At 43.2% G+C, this 20,175-nt stretch overlaps 1 protein-coding gene across 14 annotated transcripts in view; it reads right to left on the reverse strand.

Annotated features, from left to right (window-relative positions):
- The window catches only part of macf1a (microtubule actin crosslinking factor 1a), a 219,733-nt gene that overhangs the window by 46,801 nt on the left and 152,757 nt on the right, over nt 1-20,175 (reverse strand). For all 14 annotated transcript variants that reach the window (XM_078268399.1, XM_078268407.1, XM_078268406.1 and 11 more), the window contains 6 exons: nt 19,833-20,109; nt 18,556-19,154; nt 17,565-17,753; nt 17,241-17,447; nt 15,130-15,447; nt 14,227-14,409 (listed from right to left, as the gene is read on the reverse strand). In XM_078268399.1, the coding sequence (XP_078124525.1) occupies nt 14,227-14,409; nt 15,130-15,447; nt 17,241-17,447; nt 17,565-17,753; nt 18,556-19,154; nt 19,833-20,109 (1,773 nt within the window). The remainder of the gene's footprint in view (nt 1-14,226; nt 14,410-15,129; nt 15,448-17,240; nt 17,448-17,564; nt 17,754-18,555; nt 19,155-19,832; nt 20,110-20,175) is intronic.

Here is a 20,175-nt window from a genome sequence, read left to right on the forward strand (position 1 = left end):
ATGTTATAATCCACAGTATGATTCCAGTGGTGTGTGTGTTAGGGTTAGGTTCTCTATGTCACTTCAACAGCTGTGCATTTCCTTGGTCTTTCTGAGATGCTGTGTGGCATCAGCGAGGGAGTGGGAGAGACGGCCCTCCCCCTCGGCACCATATTAATCACCAGCTCTGTTATTTGGAAGGCTGTTAGGAATGAGGGAGAGATGGAGGGTTGAGGGGAAATAAACAGTCATCATCTCCCTCTCTGAGTAGTACAAAGTCCAAGGTGAGGTGAGGACCATGCAGATAACACCCCTTTGTTTTGAGTACAGCTCTCTCTTCCATATTCATATACCGCTTCTCATTCCTTGACCTCTTTTTTACTCTCACTAAGCGCCTGCCTCCTTCCTCTCCGGTGTCCTCTCCTCATGTGGCACAACAGGGAAAGGCAGAAAGGGCTTGGACAACTTCAACAGTCTCAGCGAGAGGCAGGCTGGGAAGTGTAAAAGTCTCCTTTTAAGGTGAGAAAACCCACTCTCTGTTATATAAAAGAAAGGCTGCGTGGGGTGCAATGACTAGGAAAGTACAATACTCCATGGATTTGTTTCACATTTGTTAAAAAATATTCCTTGCAGGAAAAAATTCGTGAGAAGCCAGTAAATGAAATACACAAAAATACAAAAAAATGTCTTTCCTCTTTGTGGTAAGAAAACCCAACTCGAGAAAAATATGAGTAAAGTAGAAATCCCTTTATCAAGTCACTGCCACTTTGTGGTCCGGTGAGTGTTCAAGCAGTCCACATCTTTACTTATTCTGTCCTCTGCTTCCATCACAAAGAATCAGGGCTTTGTGCCTGCAGGACAAACCCTAATTTTGTCTAAGACATCTCATCACCATCATAACAGTCATCATTAGTGAAAGAAAATCAACTCCGTCATCCACACAACAGTCTAGCAATTGAGGAAAATGCTAAATCAGAACAAAGAGAAAAAGCAGTCCGCTTTTGCGTGAAGAAATCCCTGTCAATGTTTTAATTCTTTTCTTTTATCTTTCTCTATCTTTTATTATCCTCAGATCATCCACAGCTCCAGGGGAGAGGTGGTACAGTAGATCGAAAGCAGGCAGGATCTTGGAGGCGGTGAGGCTGGAGTGAATGAGGGCATCTGGGGGTAGATAGAAAAGGGGGGGCTGGGGGCTGGATCCTGGACCAGCCAGTCAAGGCAGGCAGGCGAGCAGGGCAGTGAGTCGTGGGACTGTATCCAGAGGGCAAAGACCCAGACAGCCCTCCCAGCTCCAGTCCAAGCTTTGCAGGCAGCGTCTTCCCCCTCTTCACCAGCAGACAATCCCAGGACACGCTCCCTTCCCTTTCTTTGCCGTATTCTTTCTCCTGCTCCTGACTCCGTAGTGAGAATGAAACAAAGTGCCACGCAATCCCAGTTCCTCTTTCTTTCTCTCTCTCTGTGAGACGTGTGGGCTCCCAAGCTTTGCTCTCTCTTTCTTTCACTCCCAGTCTCTGTTCTCAGGCCACTACACAGCTGAAATGGTTTGCAGCTGCTAAAAAAATCTCCCTCTTTTCCTCTCACTCTCGCTCTCTTGCTGCTCCCCCCTCGTCTCCTCTCTCTCTCTCTCTCTCTCTCTCTCTCTCTCTCTCACTCACATGTCCCTTCTCTCTCTCTCTGGCTCGCTCGCTCTCTCCCTACCTCCCTCACTGCTCTCTTGCTGTTTGTGTTTGAATTCAGCTCCGTTTGTTCTGTTTCCTGCACTGGTATTAAAACACAGGAAGTGCTCCAATCATGCTGGTTTCCTCTCTACCGAAAAAAGAGAGAAAAAAACACGAGACAGAGAGAGAGAGAGAGAGAGAGAGAGAGAGAGAGAGAGAGAGGGGCAGAGGCGGAGGGGAGTTAAGTAGGGATAGAGAGGGAGGCAGGGTGCTAAGAGGGGGCGTGGAGCCAGAGAGAAAGAGAGTTGTGCAGAGGAAGATTTTGCCTGTTACCAAAGAAATATCAGCTGAATACCGGGATGCTGCTGATTATTTCACGCTGATCAGCAAGCAACTATTAAAACAAAAAAATATAATAAATAAAAAGAGGAATGATTTCCAATGATTTGATATACTGTAATATAACCCAGATGAGGGTTTCCTTCTGGCAGCATATTAATACAGTATCTCACTTACCCTCCCGGCCACTGTTGCCATATTTTTTATTTATTTTATCTAGTGGTGTGAGATTGCTACATTCATGGCTACATTCATCACAGCTTTGTAATCCACTCTTAATTCTCCGGGGGGAAAACCGCCTCTCCCTCCTTTGGAGCAACACAAACACTGTCCTCTGAGAGTGAAATGATACAGAGTCAAAGAAAGAAAAAGAAAGAAAGCAGGAATGGAGGTAGGGAGAGAGGGGGCGGGACTGCTAGCCAACGGGAGAGAAAGAGGCTTATCAGTAATGAGTCTTCTCTTCCCCCAAAGCAGTTGTCCAGGCTGTAGGCAGACAAGGAAGTGAGTCCAGTCTGTTTTTATTCACTCTATTATTTCCTCCTTTGTCAGAGTTGAGCCAGAGCTAGAGTCAGAGGCAGCAAAAGAGCTGCTGGTGTTAAAAAATAAATATGGAAAAGATATAGACACAAACAAAAGTCTGTGATATTCACAGACTCCACTTGTGCATTCCCGTCTGCGCCTTCACTGAAACCCAATCCGGCTGGGGAGGTGTGTGTGTGTGTGTGTGTGTGTGTGTGTGTGTGTCAGAGGGAGAGACCGAGGGGCCAGGAGGAAAGGGGCTGTGCACAAAAAAGCAGGAGAGAAGGGGAGGGGGGTGCGGTCTTTTTCTTCAGGATGCCACACAAAAACTCTGAACAGCCACCCAACCAGTCAGAAGGGGGATACCAGCAAATATGGCAACCTGCAGCCACAGAGCAGAGACAGGGAGCTCCAAGACACTCTGTTTTTCTCTTGTTATTCAAAGTTACAGGCTTCTCAGAGCTAGTTGTAGCATTCCTCCTCCTTCTTCTTGTTCTCTCTTCTGCTCTCCTTTTTCAGCCAGTCTGTTTGTTTAAAGCAGTCTGGCTGAGCTCTGCTGATCTGAACCAAAGCACGCTTTCTTTCTTTCTTTCTTACTCACCCCTCTGCCTGAACACACTTCCAATACTCACAAGAGGAGCGCTCCCTTTCTCAACTGTTGCACAGAGCAGCCCGTGGCCTGCATGTCAAATATGCTAAATACTCCACTCTTTCTTTTTAACTACCCTCCCTCCCTCTCTCTCTCCCTCCCTCTTAACCACCCAGCCCCCTCTCTGTCAGTTGCACTGCAGCTGTCATTGCCGCGTCCAAGGCAAACGTCTTCATAGAAACAAAAGGGGTTTGTCACTGGTTTGCTACACACACCCACGCACACATGCAGAGCTCACAAACTCTCGCGTGACCCACAGCTAACCGACAATCCCCTCTACACAGACCACAACAAGATTTAAATCCAAGCATTCACAGATGTGGGCCAGATACCAGGAGAGATGGAAGGGCAGGCAGTAGGGAGAGAAAACCAGGAAAATTAAAAAGTAAAGGAGGCATTAAGGACGCCGAGGAACTGATAAACACATTAAGCTTATTTAATTTGCCCATTCAGATGATGCCCTTTACCCTACCCCTTCTTCCTCTGCCTCATTGAACAGGCAGAGTCTATGCCTCCACCCGTGACCTCCCATGACCTGTTTAACATTAAACTTGATTAGTCAATTCCTCTGCAGATCTACCCTATTCTGCTATAATTTTATTCATTCCTCAGTCGTCACGGCTGATTTAAGAGTCACAAAACAGACGGAAAGAGGAGCAGGGAGGGTGTTGAGAGGAGTGAGGGGACGAGAGGATTATGGGTTTAATTTTCCCTTGGGGGGTCAGACTGTGGAGCAAAACTTTATGGCCATGGTGGCGTGTCGCACTTTGGATCACAGCGTCCACTAAATGGCCTGTTATTCACACGTGATGCTGTGGTGGTTTTGCCTAAGTTAAAGGCTCACGCTGCCTTTGTCTGTGTCTAGAGGCTTGAAACCACTTAGTGCAGTTAAGTGACATAAACACAAACACAGGTGGAGGGCATGAAGTATGTATTATTGACTTTTCTGGGTCGTTTATTTGCTCATGGGGAAACACCTGTCGACAGGAAAATATACTTTTCTCAGACTCTCTCCTTTCATTTCTCCCTCCCTCTGAAGCTAGAGTAAATCCATAATCCATCTCTTCAAAGCACAGTCATTTAATGTCATTTTCTTTCTTAACGTCTTGTTTTTCAATCTCTCTCCACTCGACCCAATTTCTCCACCCCCCTTTGTGGTAACCTGGCAGCAGGAAAATGTAGCTGCCATCCTGGTCTCTGTCTGTGCTTTTACTCCCCTAAATCCACCCTCCTTCTTTGCAACTCTCAGGGGTAGTTTTACATTAACTAGCAGAGCATTTCACCTGCCTGCCTGTGTGTGTGTGTGTGTGTGTGTGTGTGTGTGTGTGTGTGTGTGTGTGTGTGTGTGTGTGTGAAAGCCTTTATTGTTCCTGAGGCAGAGAGACAGTTACAAAGAAACCTGGACCTCCCCACCACACACCTCCAAAGTCACACAAAGACACTGATGCACGTGCGCGCACACACACACATCTCTAAGCAAATAAGGCATGCATCTCCACCATCATGCTCAATAACTTCAATAAACACCCCTGTCAATCATCTACACACACCACGGCCGGTCATAATGGTAGTTTCAGACTGCAGATTTTGTGGCTGATTTGCTCCGAGTGTGTGCGAATGGGCGACTACTTGTGTGCTTTTCAATTTAAAAGGTAAATTAGTCTGCATGCACACACACACATTCTTTTAGGCAAATAAAAACATCACACTGTGGGTGTGTGTCTGTGTGTGTGTGTGTGTGTGTGTGTGCTCATTCAGCTGGCAGCAGCAGTCTATGTTACAGATGGAGTTTAACGTCCATGTGCGATTCATGCAGGAAGGACTTTCCACATTATAAACACTTTGGAGGTCAATTCTCTACGGTGGTTCACACCATTTGGGGAGTTTTAGTGTGGTAAAAATAGGTTTATCCTCTCTTCTTTCTCTCACTGACCTCCTCTTTCTCTCTCCCACACACACACACCAAACAACACCTGTGAGGCTGCCTGCTGGGAGGTCAATGCAGGAGGTCATCTCTCTTTTTTTCCCCACACACAACACACTGTATGACATCAGAGAACGCCAGCTCCCAACCGTTAATCAGGAGCACTGGGATACACGCCGGCTGGACACACACACACACACACACACACACCCTCCTCTTCCCTTTTTCTTTGAGCCTCCTACACCTCCCACACATCCACCTCTCCTCTTCACCGGGATCTTACACCACCTCTACAGTGCAATGCAGCTCCAAAATTCTCTGTCAGCGTTTACTAAGCAAATAGGACTTATTTATTTATGCTATTTATTAGGTATTATAGGGCTGACACGATTATTTTCATTATCGATTAATCTGCAGATTATTTTCTAGATTAATCGATTTTAAGAGAATAGTGAAAAATGTGCATACCAATTTCTCAAAGTCCAAGGTGATGTCTTTACATGTCTTGTTTTGTCATTCCAAAACCCAAAGATATTCAGATTAATAAGTAACTTCAGCGGTAGGGACAATAGTTCCATTGCAACATTGTGTTTACAGGTGTGTCAACTGTAGCGCCTGGGAAAGAGGAAAAGAGATGACTGAGGACAGAAACGTCCACATAAATATTCCTAAATCCCATTCCTAAGTCCCATTCACCGTGTCTCACTTCACCATCAACAGAAATGTTCAGTTTAATGTGAATTATAACGCTAAGTAGGCTACAGGGTTTACGTTGCTATGGATGCAGTGTTCCAACTGTAGAGACAGAACGGACTATTTCCATTAGCAGAAGCAATACAGTCATTTTTAAATCAATAAAATCTTTTTCAAATCCATATTTTGTGTCAAACTGTTGATATATTTGGGAAGTAGCTGTGTAACAAGCGGGATCATGTAAAGCGAGCCGGTCATTCTAGCGAATAGCTTCAGGTTGATTCAATGTGTTTAATTCAATATGATCATCATCAGTCTCTCAGTTTTAATGTCACTAATATTATATTTATGATCAGCTTATCTTTTATCACATTTAAATTTGCTCCATGTATGGAAATAATACCAGTTATGTGATACAAAATTATTTCAAGACGACTACATACAGTACATACATAAAAAGTAAGAGTTAAGAAAGTGAATCTTGGTTTTTTCCTGTAAAATATGACCTACAACCTAATTTAGTTTTGAGTCAAACAATACATTTATTTTGCTTAATGTTCTAAAAGAATAATGATTATATGAAATACTTTTGAACACAGCATATAAATATTTGTCATCTCAGGAGAGTATATTGAATTCCACTGAACAGAGAGTAGGAAATAGAAAAAGATAGAGGGGGAGAGGCTGAGCCGTGGCATGCCTTTCTAATTCACAACAGCTGAAACAATACAGAACCTGTGAGTGCAAAGGCTAAGACGTTACACATACACACACACACAACATCCTAGACATATTTAGATCATACAATCCCAAGTCATAACAACACTTACTTTCTTCAGTCTCAGAAAGGTGTGTGTGTGTGTGTGTGTGTGTGTGTGTGTGTGTGTCCATGTGAATTTATTTGTGTGTATGTGTGCGTTTGCCTTGCCAGCATGTTACAGTAAAGTTTGGCTGGACAAATCAGTTTATATGATTAGAGAAATGATGTTAGCGTGATCCAATCAGCCCCTTAGAGAGACCAAATGCAGACAGAAATAAGAGTCATGAGCTCATACACACAAAAAGAAACACAATCACACAATCTCTCTCACTCACTCACTCACACACACACACACACACACACACACACACACACACACACACAGAGAATGAATATGAAGACAGCAGGAAAAACAGACAGAAAATAGTCCAGGAAAATTTAACGAGCCAGTAAACAGCGCTGCCGTCCAGGTGACGTATAACTTGGATTAGCTTGGGGAGTCATGGGAGGGTTACTGGGTTCTGACACACTGAACTCTCCTGACTGCACGCCGCCTTTGACTTTGAATTAGGCAAGCCAACATGGCTGCTAACAACGGAAAAACAGGTCAACCTGTAACTGAAACTCATTTGATACAGTCTGAATGGACAAGGCAGAAACCTGGACTTAACTTACTTTATCATCCTTTGTTTCAGATTTTTCTAGTTGTCAATTTCATCATGTGGTTTTACATACATATGCGTAAATATTCAGTATGATAAATGGAGAGTTTATTTTCTGTCAGGCAGAAGGCTGTATTTTTCCACTCATAAAACCACAACAGTTGAAATGTTGATGGGTTTTCAACAATGTCATGGGTTACATCACATGGGTTTGTTTTAACAGAGGGTATCTTTAAATCAGGTCAGCAACGGGGGAAAAAAAGATTTTAAAAGCGTTTTGGACAGGCTCTATAGTCAAAATGTCTATTTTTGACTTGCTAATTACTAAAATTTGAATGTGTAAGCAGCTCTATAAGTGAAAATTAGGAAACGTTCCAGCCTCACAACATGTGCCCAAAGACAACCAGTGAGCTGCTGGCCCAGTTTGGCTTGACTTCTACTCCCATCATTAAATAGTTGCTGACACAGTCAGTGCGGGGAAGGACAGTGAGTCACAGGCTTACAGATTCCCCAACGAGTGAAGACTACAAGATCATGAGGTGGCGAGGAGAGACGATAAGGGAGACTATAGGAGGATAAAACAATAGAGAGGAGGAGGTGAAAGCTGTGAGGTGGAAAGAGATGGAGGTGGTGAAGACAGGGGAGGCATGCAGTCATGATTTAGGATAGGGATTTTCACAAACATGTGTGCACAAGACACACTCTGGGCTCCTGTTCTGCTGTCACCCGGACTAACCAGCCCTGCCCAGGAATGTCCATCTGCAGCTTCGGGTTTAGAGCCTTGTAATGCCTCTCTGCTAAATCTCCAGGTTGTGTGTGTGTGTGTATGTGTTTTCTCATCCCACCCAGAGACTATGTCAGCTGCTTAGGGACGAAGGGAGCCAGGGGCATGCAGAGGGATGTTGATGCCACACCCTAATGTGTGTGTGTGTGTGTGTGTGTGTGTGTGTGTGTGCGCGCATGTGTATTTCTGTGTTAGGGTGGAGTGAAGAGACAGCTGAGATTCTGGATTGCACCCCGAAAAAGACTGGAATTAGAAGCATCGTCTGATGCAGAGTGCATGCACACACACACACCTCTCGTCGGCCCACAAAGCAACTCTAAATACGAACCCAGATTCCACAGTAGCACATATGTGCAGATAAGATGGCCATGTATAAACATGTACATGGTAAATAGCAATACTTTGACTGGGAAACACAGACAGGTGGGCAACTTTTTGAACCTGTTTCACTTAAAAACTTGTGCTGTATCTGAAATCACTTACTATAACATAGACACTCAGTAGTTTACTCTATTAGTGAGCAGTTAATGGAGATTACAAACGCTTATCAATGTGTCACAAGACTGCAATGCGACTACAAAATGTGACACACTGTCCTGAAGGATTTTTAGCAGAACGTAGTGTACATACCATAGACACTACTTCATTTGTTCCATTGTGGGAGTTTTTGAGGATAAGTTTTAGACTGGGTAAACCCAGCCCGATCTGCCGGCGATTTGATTTCGGCCTGCAGCTCAGGTTGGAAACCTGTACGTTTATATCTATCCTGCTTCCGTTACAAATTTGCAGAAACCAATCACAAACCGGCTTATCCACCTGGCGCGCTATTGCCGGGTTTCACACGATGACGATAGAGAAGAGACCAAGCAGCTTTTTGATTGCATTCAACAAGCCGGCCACCGAAGCGCAGCATCCCGTTGATGCCGCTGTCGCTGCTACGTCACCCGGATCGTTGGTCTGATTGGTTGAAGGACTATGAAATTGCGTACAGAGTCACTTGAACTACGCCCGTTGATCACGCCTCTTGTGCAGAGAAAATACAGAGCAGACTCCCCAGACTGATGTTCATTCTTAAAAGATTGAGCTTGGTCTGGTGACAGCCAGACTAGATAAGTTTGACACTCTGGACTATTTGGACACTCACATAAAATGGTGGACAGTAAATACAGTGCATTCTATAGTAAACAGGAAGTGATTTTACAGCACATCTACACAGAGGGCAGCCAAGTTTTTTAGTCGCACGTTACAGCTCTCTACGCAGGCCACGTTAACAGCTTATGTTCTACTTTGTGCACGTAACCGCGACCCAAAGAACGATGTCATGATGGGATCTGCTGACGTGCTGCTTTCTCTTTATGTTTTCATGTTGTTCAGTGCAGATACAGCAGCCTACCTATTTTTGGGCTGTTTGGGATTTTCCGCCTTTAATTTGACAGGACAGCTAGGTGAGAAAGGGGAGAGAGAGGGGGAAGACCTGCAGGAAATCCTCACAAGATTCGAACCCTGGACCACTGCGTGCGATGCATAAACCTCCAAGTATATGTGTGTCTGCTCTACCCACTGAGCCAACCCGGCCACAAAACAATAAATTTTTTTAAGACTATACTTGAAGGAAAAAAAAACTTGTTTTTCTACCAAACACTTTTTTCATTAACGTTGTCTGAACACAAGCAGCCGTACCACAACTTTGCTAAAATAAAATAGTTCAACAATAAGTAAACAAGACCAAGAATCTGACCAGACATTTAATGCCAGCTTTTAATTCTTGGGGCTAGAGACACATTTCAGTTGGTACCAAAAGGTTTTATTTATACAGTATATACACATTGAAATATGAACCATTTCTAATTCAAACTGCTCTTTCACTCTCTCTGTCTTATCGACCCAGTAACTCTATGTGAGATCACTGTTAAAGTTTAAACAATAATCTGACAACATCTCCTCCCACTCCCATGACCCTCTATCCCACAGCTACCTTCCACACACACACACACACACACACACAGTCCTAAGTGCCCTCGTCTTTCTAAGCATCGGCATGACATCACCCCTCTGGATTGGAAATGGGGTCTGGTGGGGGAGGGGAGGGAGGATGAGGAGAGGGGTGGCCTGGTCTGTTTTGGAGCCAGACAGACATGTTTAGGTTTGAAATAAGCCGAGCTGGATCGGTTACAGAGAAAGACAGAGGGATAGAAGGAAGAGGGAGGTGGAAACAAAGCAGGACAGGGGGTGGGCTTCAAAGAGTGGACGTAAGACATATTCACATCTATTTTCCGTCCGTCCCTCTCTCTAGGAGAGAGGCAAGATATACTGGAACTACAATACAGAGAAAATACAAATTAAATGGAGTCCAAAAAAAGGGCCAGATAGATGACAGAAGTACTCAATGTATCCCCTTCATCCCATTATTTCCTTATCTTTCTCAGTGCATCTGTAAGCCTGCCTCGTGATCCTGCTCTCCATGACGATCTGCTGTCTTTCTCTCTGTTTGACTCTTATTTTCTGCCCTTTCTCAACAATACCCCCCCTGCTATCCTCCCTTCGTTTTCCTCCTATAAATACCCCTCTGCCCCCAAATAGAGTGACAGGCCATTTCTCCATGCTCTACATACCCCGCAGACAGTAGCTATTATACATTCTGCCCCTGCGATTACTTTTGCACCCAGTCTGCCACCGTCTGTCTGCACCTGTGAGCTCACAGTTCACAGCTTTAATGAAGGAAAATCACAATCAGTGCGCGAATAACATGACTAACACCTACAACACTTATTTTATCTGGGCTTAGTATTGTCTTGAATGGTTTAGTTCTTTTATTTGCTTCTTCTTTGTTTCAGATTCATGACATTTAAACAAAACAGGCAAATCACTGCACAAACAAGAAGACTTTTTGCACATTTTTGCAAAATATTACAGATAAAATAACGGATGAGTAGAAATGACACTAGGAGATGAATTTACACACCAAAATCTGGTATCAAAGATTAAATGTAAGTAATCCATTTCAACCCGTTCTCAACAAATGCATCCTTCTTAATTCTCAAGTTCTAAATAATTCTCTTAGTTACATGAATGTTGTTCAGCAGGTCAATGTTTTTATGCAAGCCACCAATATTATTCTCAGTAAGTATTTAGCTCTCTCAATCCCTCCAAGTTTCTCTGGCTTGCTCAGGTACATTAATTAAAAACATAAAATATTGTTCAAAACACTGTTTCCAAGATGCCAAAACATGATGGGAAATATTTCTTTTAAAGAGTGTCTTTGGTTTGTTATATCAGGAAAAGACAATATGTATCAATTGTTACTTTAAATCATGTAAACGTCTGAAATATTTCTTAAAGCACATTTTTGGTGCACCTGTAAACCTGCAGGACTCATGATTAACTGTACACCAGGCAAAATATATATAACAGCTTCACACTCTTCGTCTGATCTTGCTCTCTTTTTCAAGTGCAGCCTATTTAGCTCTTCACAGCTCCCTCTTTCTCTGAATCTCTCTCTCTCCCTCCCTCTCATCCGCCTCTCCTCTCTGCACCTCTTTATCTCCTCTGTCTGTTTGTTCTCTGCCACACATTTACTCGGCTTGCTCTCATTAAGAGACGGGCGGGGGCGGGGGAGAGGAGGCAGAGAGAGAGAGAGAGAGAGAGAGAGAGAGAGAGAGAGAGAGAGAGAGAGAGACCCAGAAACAGGCGAAGGGGATAATGAAGAAACAAGCAGACGCAGAAAGGTTTAGTATGTCGAGAGAGAGATGTGAGGATAATGGAGATGTTTTACTAACTATCCAAAGAAATCAAATGAAGACTAGAGAGAAAAAAAAGAGTAGGAATTAAAAGCAGCATCGAGGATGAAGAGACACGGGAGAAAAAAAAAGTCTCAGAAAATCAAAAAAAATTCTTTGATCCACCCACACATTTTAACAACAGTGGAGTCGATAACTCCCCAGAAAAGGAGCAGGAATCCTACTACATTTTTCGAATGCATGAAAATGATTAGTGCTCATATCACATGAATCATCGATCATTTAAAAAAAAACAAAAAAAAAAAACACAACCTTCTGGTGTGTTGGTTGTGCATACTTCTCCTGGGCTCTCACACGCTTGCATAGTTTTCTAAAGTGGACAGGATATTACATCATGGCAAGAAAAATGTGCTGTTTAATGACAGTAGTCAGACTGAAAGAGAAGTCTGTACCCATAAAGCGAGCAGTGGAGTAAGGCAATGAAATACAATGGAGGTGTCAGCAAAGCACATTCCTGAGGTCAGCTATGGTGCACTTCTAGACAGCAAAGAGGAATTTCTCTTTAAATGCAGACACAAACTGCAGTCGTTTAGGTCTTATTATAATATCACAAGAAGGAAAAAACAATACACTATACTGAATTTATTTATGTGAAGCCTGCTCTTTTTCTCCTTCATTTCTCGGTCAGAATACATTCATATGTGTACAAACATAAACAGTATGTACAAACGTGTTTTTATTAATGTTGAAAGCTATTTGAAGATGTAACATTAGGCATTTTCACTATTATCTGCCATGTTATAGACTAAATGGTTAATTAATTAAAAAAAAGTACTGACAGATCAACCAATAACCAAATAATTGTTAGTTGCAGCCTTAGTGTACATAGTTATGGTGTTGAAAGTGTTGCTTCTTTGATGTAACCCGTAATTTTCTTCATTCCATTTTTTTATCTCATTTGTATCCTCTTACTAATTGTTAATGTAATAATCTGCACATTTCTAATACAGGATGATTCATATTTTGTCACATCTTCAAGTAGTTTTATTGGTCAAAAGCACATTTTGACAATGCCAATCATTTGCTATTAATAAAGATCAACTTGTGTTTGTCTATGATGACGAGCAATCCCTCATTATGTCATTGTTTATCTTTAATTTTAAATAATAATAAAAAAAAACACTTTCTGTGTACTGAAAACTGTAGCGGACTTCCACTGTGGACTTTTGTTTTTTTACTGGGGACTGTGTCCTTAAACAGCATCTTGTATTGGACAATAATCCTCAAATGCTTGAGGTTTAAACAACAGAGAGGCAGTACAGACATTTCACATGCTTTTAGACTACCAAGTGTTGTAAACCACAAGAGAAGTGAGGGGAAAAAAGATCAGAGTCCATCCCCACGATGACTAGGCAAACAAGTTCAAAACGCTAGAAAGGCGGTGCCTGAACATCATGAAGTGTGTGTGTATGAGGGAGGGAGGGAGAGAGAGAGAGAGAGAGAGAGAGAGAGAGAGAGAGAGGGAGAGAGAGAGAGATTGTGGGAAATGTTTAACGAAACATGGAAGAGCATCATAACTGTCCTATAAAGAAAAAAAGCTGCGTGATTCAGCAGCTTGTCAGGCATTTCAAAGACGTATGACTCACCTAACCATCCTGACACACCATGGGAGTACACACACAGGTTTGTGGCACTATCTTTGTGAGGACCCGTCATTGACATAATGCATTCCTTAGCCCCTTACCCTAACCTTAACCATCACAACTAAATGCCTAACCTTAACCCTCACCATAACCTAATTATATCCCTAATCCTACAACCAAGTCTTAACCCTCAAACAGCCCTTTAAACTTGTGGGGTCCAGCATTTTGGCCCTGCAAAGCTGTCAGTACCCCACAAATATACTGGACTCTCCTTTTTTGGACCCCACGAATATAGTTAAACACACACACACACACACACACACACACACACACCTCATGGTCTCTAGAGGTATGAGCAAGAGGAAAGGATGGGTATAGACCTCCTCAGAGGCTCTACACACATTGAATGTCACTATTCATGACACACACAGTGCTGTGGCCTTAACCTAAGCTCATGTTACGCTGAAGTTTTTCTGTTTATCTGTGCAAATTTGTTTCAGTGGCATGATGGGAAAGGAAGAGACTGTGAACACATACCCGTACAAACGTTTCACCCTGAATTCAGATAGATTCTCTCATGTTTTTACCCACACAATGGAGAAGATATTATGACTGCCTAAGCCAATGACAAATACATGTGTACTCATACACACTACTCAAATATTTACTGCAGTACAAGCCAAAGAAAAAACAAACCAAGTGGAATCATGAAGAAAAAGGAGATTAGACAAGAAACTACTGTACTGCAAATCAGAGTTCCATCAGATTCTCCAATCAACCTCAACACGTACAGTGCCACATACATACTGCCACTTCACACACTCATATGTATACACGTCACATCCGTGTAGATAACCAGCAAGAAGAAGTCCACCCTACCTTAAACTCTTGCAGCTGCTGTTTGATCATCTCCACCTCTGTGCCGACCATGCCCTGTGCGTTCAGCCCGTCTTCGGCCCTTCCCAGCAGGCCTTGCAGCTCGCCAACCAGCCTGTAGAACTCCCGAACCCTCTCGGCAGCGTCCTCGATCTGGTCTAACCTGGCCTGGCCGCGCTCGCTCAGCTGTAGAATAGGGATAAAAAATAAAGGAATCTTAACTGGGGGGGCAACCTCTAGCTCACCTAGGAGAGTGTGCGCCCCCATGTAGACTGAGCCCTTGGCAGCGGCCAAGGTTTGAATCCGACCTGTGGCCCTTTGCTGCATGTTGTCCCCCTTCTCTCTCCCCTTTCCTGTCTTCAATCCATCCTATCTATTACAGTAAAGTCCACAAACTAATTTCCTTCGGGACAATAAACTGAGTTTCTGCAGGTTTCAACAAGTCAAATTTTTAGACTTTTCAAGACCACACAAAAGTTGTCACAGAAGTACTTGCAAAGTAAAACAAAATATTAAAAATTGAAAAAAGCGAGTATATATTTAGAGTAATAATGATCTGCACATATACAGCAAACTATATTTGGACTAGGGAAAGAAAGAACTACATGGACGTAGGAAAATGTAGGACCCGTTTTAAATGATTTAGGACCTAGAACACAATACTGAAAAATGTATGGCCTAAAAATTAGATTTTGAAATTTTAGACTTTTTTTAGACTTTTAAAGGAAACCCTAAATAAAAATCTATCTTATCCATCTTAAAAGCCCCAAAAAATAGTCTTAAAAAAATAAATACAAAAAAGGAATCGTAACTGGATGAAACTAAATTTACATTTACATCGCATAAATAGAGTCAATAACTGCCCTAAACAATGCCACCACCACCATCTTCGTCCTTCTCCCTCACCTTGCCGGCCTGGCGACTCAGAGCTTCCGTCTCCCTCCTGAGAGCCAGGAGGTCAGGTGAGGAGCCTTCTCGCCGCAGCATGGTGGTGCACTCCGACGTTTGGCCCTCCAGCTCCGTCCTGAGGTTGGCCAGACGGGACAAGTAGCCCTTTAGTGCTTCGGCCTGAGAGGCCAGGGAGTCTGCATCGCGTCCGACGGGGCTGAGGGAGTCCAGTTCATCATCAAGGTCAGCAATGCGCGAGAAGACATCCCGCACATGAGACTGGACCTCGCCGACGCCCTGCAGCCGGGACTCCAGGGAGGAGCAGCACTGCTCAATCTGATGGAGGAAAAAAGATGTACAGAGGTGGAGGAGAAGAACAGTCAAATCTGTATTTCATCATGAAGTGCATCAAAATTCAATGAAAAAAACAACAACAACTAGGTATCTTCCAACTGAAAGATCTTTCTACTCACTATATTTCTGGCATTGGATCATTTTTATTCAAGGTGTGTGTCATGAATTAGCAGGTTCGTTTTCCAGACAATGTTTTTAGAAACATTTTTGGAGTACAGTTGCAATTCGTCACAAAATTATAACAAAACCAGAAACTGCCTATGAATATATGAAGGACCGTGATGATATTACTGTGATAAACAAAGATCACCCAAAGGAGCCTGTGTGATAATATATTTACTGGAACAGAATAATTTGTAACTAAACCAGAAGATGATGCAACACAACGGCAAGTAATAACAGATTTTGTCTGTGTAGGTGCAAAAAAAAGACAATAGAAGCATTATCTAAGAGCAGGCTGATCGGCATCACCTCTGCAGCAACTCTTTGTTTTGTTTTTGTTTTTTTAGCAACAATGACATCACATGAATATATTTTTTTTTAAAGAAATACAACTTTTCAGTTAATATCAGAGTAGTTTGTTTTCATATATAGTTAAGCGTCCCTGTAATAGCTGTAACCATAAATGGAATATTTGGAAGCTGGATTGCAGAAAATAGATGCAATACTGTGGGAGCTGAATTCTCGCAGCTCCAGTTTACATTTCAAACTATGATTAAGTGTTAAATGTCCACAATGACCATATATGACGACTGTAACTCAAATAGCCAAACTCTACTGACAGCTACGGTTGTTCTGCTCTCTCTCAGCTCACTGACACTTGTCTGCTAAGCACCCCCCCCCAGGATTAAAAAAAACATACTGGACACTTCAGAAGAGGTCATTATTTTCCCTCAATTTTCTGCCTACGAAAGTCACAATTTTCTGAACATAGCAATACTGAGAAATACAATACTGTTATGATTCCTTTCATCACTCTCATGTTCTGCTTTTTTTCCACAGCTACCTGCTGGGTGGAGGACTCACTGCACTGCTTTAATATATGGGTCATGGGTTATATTTTGGACATTCACTATATTTCAATGGCTATCTGTGATCAGTTTTGGGAGGAGGAAGTTCCCCCAAAAAAATCAGCTACAGTATGAAAGAAAGTTAAAGGTGCAGTAGGTAAGACTTATAAAACTAACTTTCTGTCATATTTTCTTAAACTGACCTTATGTTCCAGTAGAACTACATGAAGCAGGTAATAAAAAAAAAAAAAAATGTGGCACCACCTACAGCCTGTAGTGCGATTTGCAAAAATCCACCGCTCCCTGTTCAGATGCACCAATCAGGGCCAGGGGGGGTGTCTAACTGCGTGTCAATCACTGCTCATGCACACGCATTCATTCTCCCTTGTGGGGGGAGGGGCTTAGGAGACTGTTTTGGGCTTTAGCGGAAAGAGGGGGGAAGGACTGAGAAGTTGTCGATGTTCAAATGTTTTGGCTAAGTCCTGGATCTTCACAATCCTACCTACAGCACCTTTAAGTAAAGTGTTGGGTGCTGACACTACGCTACAAAGAAGTACCACCACTTCCCCTGAATCTCGTCAGATATTATAGTGAACATCTAGTAACTCAAAACATGAACATGTGCCCTAACATAATGGTTACTGTCAAGAGAGGACATTTGAGGCATGTTCGATTGTCATGATATCTACAAAAACAACAACAACAACAACAACAACCACATTTCAACTTTTGTTCCATTTTTCTGACTGTGACTTTGCTCCTCACCTTGTCCGTTACGTCATTGTACTCTTTCTCGGTTTCCTTGGCCTGCTCCTGAAGTCTCAGTGTCCCCTCAGTGCTGCCTCCCGGTGTCTGGGGTGCGTCCTGAACCAGCCCCTGGGCCAGGTCTCTGAGGTAGACCACCTGAGGCTTCAGGGACCTTAGACTCTCCTGCTGACTTCTCAGACGCTCCAGGCTCTTTGCACTGCACGCCTGAATGGGGAAGAAGTAAACATGAATTGTTAAAGCCTAAATTAGGTCTTTATGATTTTGCACGTTTTACAGAACAATAAAAGTGACATGAGAACAACGAACAACGTTTTTCAGTACCTGTGGTCCCAGAGCCTCCTGGACTTCAATCTGGTGCTTGGCAGCCTCCAGCCTCCTCATTGCAGCCTGTCTGCCTTCTTCAAACTCCTTGAGGCGGCCAGCCAGCTCCTCCAGCTGGGAGGTGCAGCTGTGGAGCCTCTCGCTCAGTCCGTCCACCCTTCGGTTCAGCTGGGCCTTCTCATCTCGTACCTACAAGAAAATAAGCTTACGTTACGCGTTGACTATTGGTGCTTTCACTAAATATTTACACAATGAGATTTTTGATAAATAATCATCAGTAATGTGGATATAATGACTCAGTGGGTAAAGACAAATAATAGAACAGTTACAACAGTTACTTTACTGTAATGCAGCCTTTAAAACCAGGAAAAGACAACACTTATTCCATATTACAATATCCAAAATCTAAGACGAAATCTAGTCTCATATCACGATATCGTTATAATATCGATATATTGCCCAGCTCTACTTAAAGCTATAGTGCGTAGTTTCTGTCTCTGAGGAATTCTAAGCAATGACAACAAAACTGTTGGCGCATCCACATGACACAAGCCTTCCGTGACGGCGCACCACCACCCCTGCTTCAGGCAGTTGCTTGTAACCAAGGAGGACACGGAGGATTAAAAAAACATGTTGGACACTTCAGAAGAGGTCATTATTTTCCCTCAATTTTCTGCCCAAAGAAAGTCACAATTTTCTGAACATAGCAATACTGAGAAATACAAAGAGTTTGGTGATAGTCTTAATTAGCTTTGTATCAACTCATGTGGCAATGGTTTAAATGTAATGGACGCTCTTTAATATAAAAAAAGTTACGCTTTACTTTCTGACTTTTAAAGCACATACAATACTAATTTGCTAAGAAAAAACACCTAAATTCCCAAAGCATAATACATTAGCTATAAAGCATATTAAGACAATCGAGCAGATGAAGCAACACATCCTGAAATACACACTTGAGAGTATAAATCAAAGTCTAAAAACTATGTACCTCCTCCTCCCCGATGCAGCATTGTTCTAGCAGCTGATCTGCTGCAGTATTGAAGGCCTCGAAAAGAGGTTGTCGTCTTTCGAGGTCCAGTGATAGACCTCGAGCCTTCTGCAAGGCTTCGTCCAGGGCCGAAGAGTCCAGCGACGGCTGGATCTCTGCGGCTTTCTCGTCACACTCTGCTAACCATGGTACCAGCTCTGCCTTGTGCTGCTGGTAGGTTTCTGCTTTGCTCAGAGTGGTCTTCAGTCTGCTCTCTCTGTCTGAGATCTTCTGGTTCAGCCCCTCCCAGTCCTGCTTCAAGGAGGCCAAGCGAGACTGCAGGACAGAGCGTTCGTCTCCGCCAGCGGGGAGGGTGGCGAGCAGTGACGCTCCCTCAGCTTGAAGCAGCTCGTAGGAGCCTCGCTGACTGGCGATCCCACGCTGGAGATCATCTGTCTGTTCCAGCAGGGAGCGAATGGCCTCTGGCTGACAGGGCAGGGGGTCGGTGGAGGATTCTCTGGGATCCGCCTGTTTATCGAGCCAGGAGCGCAACTCCTCAAACATCTGCTGGAACTGCTGGGTGGATGACAGGGCGGCCTGGAGCTGAGACAGACCGTCGGCTAGAGGGAAGAAAAGCAAGAGTGAGAACAAAACATAAACACTGAAAAACTATTTCAAACAGAAGAAAAAGTGGATTTGTCAGTAGTGTTTCTTGTAATCAAAACAATATTCCCATTACAGCTGAAGAGGGATTACGTTTAAAAAGGGAATATTGTTTGACTACATCAAAACAAGTGGACCATTATCTCTGTAGAGAAAATCACACTATCTACACAAAAGTCAAGCCTAAACATACCAAAACACTTACAGAACATCGGGACATATTGAGACACACTAAAAGCTAGGGCTGGGCAATATATATATATATCGATGATGTAAGACTAGATATCGTCTTAAATTTTGGATATCGTAATATGGCATAAGTGTTGTCTTTTCCTGGTTTTAAAGGCTGCATTACAGTAAAGTGATGCACTTTTCTGAACTTACCAGACTGTTCTAGCTATTCTATTATTTGCTTTTTCCCCACTTAGACATTATGTCCACATTACTGATGATTATTTATCTAAAATCTAAGTGTGAAGATATTTTGTTAAAGCACCAATTGTCAACCCTAGAATATCGCCGCAATATCGATATCGAGATATTTGGTCAAGAATATCGTGATATCTGATTTTCTCCCTATCGCCCAGCCCTACTAAAAGCACACTTACTATATCAACCACATAAACTCCACAAACCTGCACGCTCCTCTAAACTCTTCAGCGGCCCGCTGACACTCTCTAGTCGTTTACTCAGCTCTTCCTTCAGGTAGGGTTCAGCCACGATGGCGCTCAGCTCCTTGCAGAGCAACTCAGCCTCGGCGAGTTCAGTCCGCCGTCTCTCCAGCTCTGAGCGGATCTCTCCGGTTTCCTGCAGGCGACGTTTCAGCGCTTCGGGTTGGGCACTCAGTGAGGCCTGGCCATCCAACCTCTCGCCGAGAGCAGAAACACTGGAGGAGAGCTCTCTGAGCAAGGCCTGGGCAGGAGAGGAGGAGGGTTAGAAAGGGATACCGTCATGGCGACCGTATAATATGAAACCATA

This window comes from Sander vitreus, chromosome 14, assembly GCF_031162955.1.
Source record: "Sander vitreus isolate 19-12246 chromosome 14, sanVit1, whole genome shotgun sequence".
Classification (NCBI taxonomy): domain Eukaryota; kingdom Metazoa; phylum Chordata; class Actinopteri; order Perciformes; family Percidae; genus Sander; species Sander vitreus.